The sequence below is a fragment of the Habropoda laboriosa genome, unplaced genomic scaffold (assembly GCF_001263275.1).
Source record: "Habropoda laboriosa isolate 0110345459 unplaced genomic scaffold, ASM126327v1 scaffold111, whole genome shotgun sequence".
Classification (NCBI taxonomy): domain Eukaryota; kingdom Metazoa; phylum Arthropoda; class Insecta; order Hymenoptera; family Apidae; genus Habropoda; species Habropoda laboriosa.
Genome location: NW_017100293.1, coordinates 1,039,372 through 1,047,802, shown reverse-complemented (window position 1 = coordinate 1,047,802; position 8,431 = coordinate 1,039,372). Strand labels below are relative to the sequence as shown.

At 45.2% G+C, this 8,431-nt stretch overlaps 1 protein-coding gene across 1 annotated transcript in view; it reads right to left on the bottom strand.

Moving 5' to 3' along the window:
• The window catches only part of LOC108573827, a 102,430-nt gene that overhangs the window by 28,282 nt on the left and 65,717 nt on the right, over positions 1–8,431 (bottom strand). The window contains 1 exon segment of the mRNA XM_017936304.1: positions 6,084–7,834. Within this exon segment, the coding sequence (XP_017791793.1) occupies positions 6,084–7,793 (1,710 nt within the window). The 5' untranslated portion in view covers positions 7,794–7,834.

The window sequence follows — 8,431 nt, the reverse complement described above, 5'->3', positions numbered from 1 at the left end:
AATATCACCCGTAAAGGGCCTCAGAGATTTAAAATTTCCAAGGCTATTCTTTATTTTCTTCTTCGAAAAAAAATTCTTCCAAGTATCTTCCACTTCCCAAAGAAAACAAAATCGCCCACAAAGGAGTGCAAAGATAAAAAATTCGAAACACTGTTCTTCATTTATTACTCTCAAAAAATTCTCCGAAATCTCGACCACTCCCAATCAAAAATACAACCCGCAGATATCTTCAAAGATAAAAAATCTCCACCGCTATTCCTCATTTCTTCTTCACAAGAAAAAAATTCCGCCGAATATCCATCACTTCCCAAGGAAGAAAAAGAAAGAAAAAAAAATCAGCCGCAGCGATCGCGTTAATTACTCGAGCAGCGAAAGTAGCGAGAATTCCTGCCGCTTAATGAAGAGATCCCGGCATGAAATTGGTTACAAGACTCACGGCGCGTTCTCCAGGTCTGAACCGCGACTCTTTATCGCGATCCTCTTATTAGAGGGACGCTGATCGACGCAACGCCTCGTTACGAGCGTCGCTGTTCGCCGACACGCGCGTAATTACGGTCACGTAACTCGAGAGAACCCGATTCGAACGACGATTACACGCCGAAACACACGCGCGTGTGTGTGTGCGTGTGCACGCTGCCTTTCGAGAGAGTCACGCAGCCACGTTTCCCGGACCGTGTACACCGCCTAATTAATATCCTCTCCGTTTCCTCGGGACGATCGAAGAGGATCGTCGCGTGGCTGAGTCGGTAATTCGACGAGGAATAAGAGATGGTCACGGTGAACAGGAGCAAACCGGGAACTTTCGTAACAGAGAATTGCAGGAGAGACTTTCTAATTCGGACGGGACGCTTCCGATTCACTTTCACAATTTTTGATCCGATCCAATCGCTTTTTACGTTGGATTAGTTGGTTAGCTTCCTCGTTACTGCAGATTCCTTTTTTCCCCGCCTGTTTCACGTTACGAGATGTTTAATTAAAGGAAAAGTGTCCTTTCATGTGGAATTTCTGCTTTCACGATTCATTACGATCTCGGCACTCTCTACCTACGATAACGACGATTTTTTCCGACAGTGACCGATCGTTCCAAGTATGTTTTACGTTACACGGTCAGGAAGAAAGTATCACGAACCGTTTCCATGAAAAATATCTCACATTTTTCGATTCGATAAAAAGCATCGTTCAGGTGATATATATTTTCCCCACTGATAACTGAAGATCCTCGAGGAAACTCACTACAGTCTAAACACGAAACGTACGAACTTCGAAGAACTTCTCTCTGATTGCAACATGGTCACTGAAGATTCCAACTAATCTGGAAGAGGAAATGCCGGTTCACACGTACCGTGGAAAATCGCTGCTTCCTTCACGCGATCCTCCTTCGAACCGATCCTAATCTCGCTCACTTTCTCGCACTTCCCGCTCGACAATTGCTCAATCCGTTTAAAAGAAAAAATATTCGTCAACGAGCGTTTCGTCGAATCGCGTACGGAGGAGGGACGTTACGCACTCGCGTTGATATTTTTCATTGCAAAATCACGGAAGAGTGGAACGATCCTGCTGGCACGAGAACTGGCTAACCACTCAAGACGACGGCGCGCGTCTACCTTGGCAACGAGGTCGACGAAAGCCGACGGAAGAAGCGCAGGGAGCAGTAAAGAGGGAAGGAGGGAGTATAAGGGAGAAGTGAAGGAAGGGGAACGTGCTCCTCGAGCGTCCTGGGCCTGACGATTCGATAAAGATCGAAAAAATACCGGGACACTATGCAAAGAACTGGTAAAAATGGAGGATTAATCAGCGGAGGATGTAATTGAAAGACTTTCCAAGGGTGAAATACGTGGAAATTGTAGGAGAACTTTCTGCTTACCTAGTATTGAATAATTAGAGTACCAAGACGGAGATTCCGCCCTTTGTAATTTTCACAGTGCTTGAGAATTCTTGGAACGTAACCACTTGTCGTTTCACTTGGAGCGAAACTTGGACCTAGGTCAAGAATCGCCTCGAAGATGTTCGACGAGGATCATAGAGAAAGGGAGGTTTGAAGAGGTTAAACGGAAGGATCGATCGTGGGGTCCTACCTGGTGGAAGATCATCCTCATGGAGACGACAGCGAAGGATGTTGAGGAATCGCGAGATGTCTGTGGACGCTTGAGGAGCCAGGTTCAGGAAACTCGGTGCTCTTCAAAGCGTGGACAGCGGGAGGAAATCGTGGGGATACGCTGGATTTCCGCGATTGGCCGTTTCCACCGGACACGGGGAGACGGTTGGCCGCGTATGGCGGTGGCCAGGTGAAACACGAGGGGAGCAGACGGTGTTCAGGTAGCAGAACGAAAGGCACGAAGTTCGATCCAGCAGCAGGCAGACTCGCGGGATTGGACGATGCCTCCTCTTGGGCGAAGACCGACCTCGATACCTTTCGTTAAAGTGCGCTTCTTTCTCGTTCTTTCGACGTGATTCACGTGAGAGTGATTTGTGGCCTTTGTGTGGGAGGTGGGAGGTGACGAGTGATCGAAGAGATTGGAACTGGAGCGTTGCAGAGATCAATGAGGAATTCTTCGGATGAATCGCGACGTCGAGAATATGTGGAAATTTGATTTCTAGAGAAGCTGCCATCTTGACAGTTCGATTTAAAATTTTTCCAAAATTTAGTATCGGAGATCTTAATACTAGAACTGTAATCCTTGGAAATTTGACGTCGAAAGCTTCTAACCTCGAACATTTCGTATCAGGAAGGTCTGATCTTCAGAGCTCAGCGTGAAAAAGATTTATATTCGTGAAGTGTGAACGTTGGAGAGCTCTAACCTTAAAATCCTAGGAGCACAAAATGGAAAGCACCGAACGGGGAAGAATTGTGGGTTGTGTTATAACCTCGATCTCGGTTAAGCTCATTCCTAGCGGAATAGGTTATATTACATGGGCGGTGGTCGTTGAACCGGCTCTCTGATAACTCGGTTTCGTAGCGACGCCTTGATAAACGAGCGGATTGCTTCCGGTACGCGTTCATCTGTTCACGTGGGGCCCGTGAATTATCGCGTTCATTTCCATTCGTGTCGTCGAGGTACGTTCAACCCGTTCTCTTTCGTTCCTCCGACAAACAACACTTTTAATTAATTTCGTACGAACCGTACTGTATCCAAGTTTACAAACACGTCGTTCATCTTGTTCCACGTTATCGCTGACGATCTTTAAAAGTGAAAACCTGGATAAAGAAGTTTTATCTGATGTTCACGTTGGCGTGAAACAGGCTTAAGGGAACGAGAAATATACCCTGTTCGATACCGTGGTTGTTTACTTCGATGTTTTTATCTCAGGTTTTCAATGTTTAATCCAACGTTATTTACGTTGGCGTGAAACGGGCTTAAGGACGCAGGAAATGTTTCCTAATCGATATCGTGATCATTCACTTTCATGTTTTTATGTTAATTTTTGAATTTTTATTTCTCTGTACCGCAACATTATTTGTGTTGGCGTGAAACGGGCTTAAGGACGTAGGAAATGTGTCCTAGTCGATATCGTGATCATTCACTTCCATGTTTTTATGATAATTTTTGAATTTTTATTTCTCTGTACAGTAACATTATTTGTGTTGGCGTGAAACGGGCTTAAGGACGTAGGAAATGTTTCCTAATCGATACAATGATCATTCACTTTCATGTTTTTATGTTAATTTTTGAATTTTTATTTCTCTGTACAGCAACATTATTTGTGTTGGCGTGAAACGGGCTTAAGAACGTAGGAAATGTTTCCTAATCGACACAATGATCATTTACTTCGATGTTTTTATCTCAATTTTTGAATTTTTAATCCTCCGTACAGCAACATTATTTGCGTTGGCGTGAAACAGGCTTAAGACAGTAAGAAATATTCCCTATTCGACACTACGATCTTTTGTTCCAATATTTTTTGAATTTATAATCCTCCATAAAGAAGTAACCTTTCATACAATCTGATCGCTATTTTAACTAAATACCGAACACCAATTTACAAGTTAGTCATTTGCAAAATAGCTTTACCAATTTTTTCCAGAGACCTTTGTAAAAATCTTCTATAGCTCAACATACATGTGTGTGTTCCTTCAAATTGATAAGACGATTGCCAGCGATCAGGCGCGTTTCTTCGATACTTATCAGAAAGCTGATTTACGCGGCGTGTCCGCCGTTTAATTGCCGGCTCGTCGAGTTTCGGCTCGCGTTACCGGCTAGCCGTAACTCCGTTCGTAGCCGTGAACTACATTCGTCCACACTCTCACTTGGGGGCTGGTCGTGGAATAACGCGCGCGTGCACGCTCGCGTGTCGTATTCTTCCCGGTGTCAATGAAGAGAAATAACGGAGAACGAAAGTGGTTACGCGTCGCTGAGCGGTGTCAACGGGACAATTACGCTATTGTTGTTTCAATTAATTAGACATGCCACTACACGAACACCTTTCCTAACCAGTACCTTTTCTCCTTATATTTTTACCACGAGAAGAATAACTCGTTAAATTAAAATTACGAATTACGGTAAAAAAAATTTAGATTTTGCAACATGAGACACATAACCCTACGTCATAGTTATGACAATAATATCTCGTCCCTTTCTAACTTTCTTCCTAAGAGCCTCTCTTGAGTTAAACACTTGGATATTTGACGCTCTGAACTCTCGAAGGATTAACCCTTTCGTCACCGAATTACTTTTTTCAAGAACTCCTTACTTATCTACTATACTAATCATCTTGTCTCTAATGGACGCTAAAATCTAGATCAATTTTCCTTCCAAAGTGTCAGTTCCTCTAAATTTCTCTCTTTAACCAAACAACAAAACTTGGACTAAAAATATGTAACAAAAACAGCGTGTAAAATGTTCTTAACACGCTACAAGTGTCGAACGAATCTCCAATTTCTCTCAACGATCGTGTCAACCCTGCAAACTTTTTACTCGTTTCCGCACGAACGAATAGACGGGCGAAAAACGGAGGAGTCGAATAGAAGCGATGGAAGCAATTATTATTGTTGTCGATGAAAAGGAACCGAGAGAGGCCGGTTCACCTGGCTTCGACGTTGTTGTCGGGAATTAACGAGATTAATTATTACCGGCACGAAATATGCGTGGGAGCACGCGTAGCGGTGTAATTAGTCTTGCAGAGTAGCAGAGGCAGGAAAAGCGGAGCCGGAATGGCTCGTTTGCAAGAATTACTCAACACTGTGCAGGAACGCGAATAACACAGCCCTCTCTTTGTACGAGCGGAGGCCTGCTCTCTGCCATCGGCGAAGAACGAAACAGCTTCGCCGGAAACCACTGGCCAATTACTCTCAAGCTGTGACCGTTCATTCGAAAGCTTACTTCTAACCTATTAAAACCTCCTCTGTTTAACCCTTTCGCGTTGTTCGTGCCAACTTTATTCATCCTCTAGCCTCCACTGCACTCGATACGTTTGACCCTTTCGCTGCAGATTTCAGCGTGTAGAAGCGTTCGGTGGACGACAGATACTCTACCGCGACCGCAAATTCATTTATTTCGCCGGTGTAGTATAAAAATTTCCTTTATTAAATCGAGGCGGAAGTGCGCTGAAAGACGCTAACAGCGCCGAGATAAAATTTTCGAAGCTTCTGTAGACGTCGAGAGTAACGAAAGGGTTAAAATTACTCGTATTTCACCCTTATGTCAATAACCGAGCACTCTTTTGCACATTCTCGCTTAGAATATTTCATCTTTAAATAAAATCTAAAAGATTTGAATATCCGGCGAGATCGTTATTTGGCACATTTCTCATCCGTGTTTCCTTCAAATTTACAATTTTCTTATCAGAAAGCTACTAAAATTGCACGATAAAGTAGACAATTGTGTCCTTATTAACACAAGAGTTAAAAATGTGAGAAAACAAAAGACTCAAAAATATCGCGAAAGGGTTAAAAACTCTGAAACTACTCTCCAGAGAATTACAATCAAAACCAACACGCAACGTCAAACGTGAACAAGCAGGACGTGTGTAAAAAAAAAAAAAAATGGTCGAAAAACGAATCCTCAAGCATCTCATACCTTATTAAATCGTATTAAATCCCTGGTTCGAGATTCCTGCGGATTAGTCGCAAACGAAGCAAAACTTACGTCACACGCGTTAGAAACGTCGCTGGTCTCGTCGTCGGGCGTGGCGAGTGGTGCACGAGCCGGTGATTCGCACTCGTTGCTGTGCTCCTCGTCGACTGGTTCAGCGTCTGTTCCGGCCTCGGTGCAATGCGTCTCCGACATTATCTTCGCGCTGCTCTCGGACACAACCACCTCCGTTTTCTCGATGAACGTGGGCTCGGACACCGATAGCTCGCTCGACGACTCTGTTATCGTGTTCTGCTCGTCTATGTTATCGTTCGCCTCCTCCACTTTCATCTGACCCTCCTCCTCGTCCTCCTCCTCCTTCTTTGTCTGACCACCGATTTCTCGAACTTGAGAATCTTCCTGCGGATAATGCTCCGCGATATCTTCGCTCAACACACTACGCTCGGTGTCCAAGAATTCCCGAGTGCTCGCAGCCTCCGTGAAGCTCTCCGATTGGCTCAGAATCACGTCTTCCGGTTCGTCGCTGGCAGTCTTACACTCCGCGAGATCCTCGAGAATTTTCTCCTCCGCTATACTAGGAGATTTGTCCTCGTCCACCGAAGAAAGCTCTTTCACCTCGTCCGCTTCCTGCTCCTTCGCACTTTCGATCTCGATCAGCGGTACGAACACGTCGTCAGGTTTACCGTTCTCCATCGAAGTTTCTTTGGTGAATTCTTCCAAGGTGATAGGTTCTTCGACCTCCTCTTGACACAACGTTTGATCGAAATTGTCGGAGAACTGACCGGTCTGTTGGCCTTCTGTGAACGCGGACTGATCTGTCCACGTGTCCACGACTTCTTTCTTCCGGAGATTAGTTTCGTCTGTCTGTTCAGAGTCCAGCAGAGCTACGTCCGTTTCTATAGTCTCCGAAACCATGTCCCGAACCTCTTTCTCTTCCTGATATTTGTCGACGTAGCTCGCAGGCGTGGTGGTTACCTGTTCTTCCTTAGGCTCGTACGGAGATTCGAAGGATTCTTGGCTCACGTTCGTCACATCTGGTAGCCTTTCGGTGGTCTCAGCTGGACGAAGAGCAGGATAACTCGGACATGGTTCCTCGTTTTCCTCGTTCTCCGCGAATAATTTCCCATCGTCCGATGTGTCGCGTGTTAACTGATCGATCTCGTTCGTCGTTGTTTCCTCGATTACTATCGTACTGCCAACTTCCGGTTGCTCGTCGAACACTTGCTCCTCCTCTTCTTCCCTGAAGCCCACCGCGACTGGGTCCGGCTTCACCACGTTCTCCTCGCAAGGAGACTCTGTGATTTTCGTTTCCGGCGACATGTGACCATTTTGATAGCTATAAGGTTTCTCTATTATCGCGGAATGTTTCGTTTCCGCGGCTATAAATTCGGAGTTCACGTCTAGAGTGTCTGGTTGTCTGTCTAAAACGATCCTTTTCACTGTTTCCGGCTCGTTCGCCGTCTCTTGCTGCTCCTCAACCTCGACGCCGGTTTCCTCCTCGGTGCTCGAGCAGATTCTAAGGGCAAGCTCGCTCTCGATCAATTCCTGAAGGCTCTTGTCGTCGGTGTCCAGCTCGTTACGCGTGTTGTTAGTCAAGATTAGGTCATCCTCGTCGTCGTTGGTGTCGCACAACGAGATTAGTTGCTTGTTACTCGCGGTTATGTTATCCAACTCGATCAAACCATTGTTAGACTGAACACTGCACACCTCGGTTTTCTTGCTACTTACTACGTTGATCGTCTTCTTCGTCGCCACCTCCGCCATTATGGCGCGCCTGATTCCTCGGACAGTCGCACCTTGGACACCTGAAACCACGTTAAACGCCATATTTTAGATTCGACCGTGTTGACGCTCTCGAAAATTGCAGATTAAACCGGAGAATCCTTTACACGTGTGCAAACCGCGTTGACACTCTCGGATCTGCGATGGAAAATTGCAGATAAAGACAGAGAGACACGCGTGCAAAGGATGATTTCTGAAGGGTGTAGACTATAGAAAATTCTCACGTTACTGGATAGATAGGAGAGGAATGACACTCTCGAATTTGCGACGGAAAATTGCAGATAAAAATAGAGAATCTACGCGTGTGCAAAGGATTTTTTCTGAAGGGTGTAGACTATAGAAAATTCTCACGTTACTGGATAAATAGGAGAGGAAATCGTGAGTGACCCACGAACTCAACGTCAGTCGGAAGAATTTTATTTTCGCTGTTTTATGGCAAAGCTCCTCGTTGCCGGTGCAATGTAAAGTGAACGGTGGAAGAAACATGCTGGTTGCACGTCCAACATCCCGACACGGTACGAAACGAGTTCGACCTCGGTCAGAGAATTAACGGCCGGGAATTCGAGGGAATTTCCCCTCCCATTCTTTGATTTACGCGACGTAAATAATAGATTAATGTC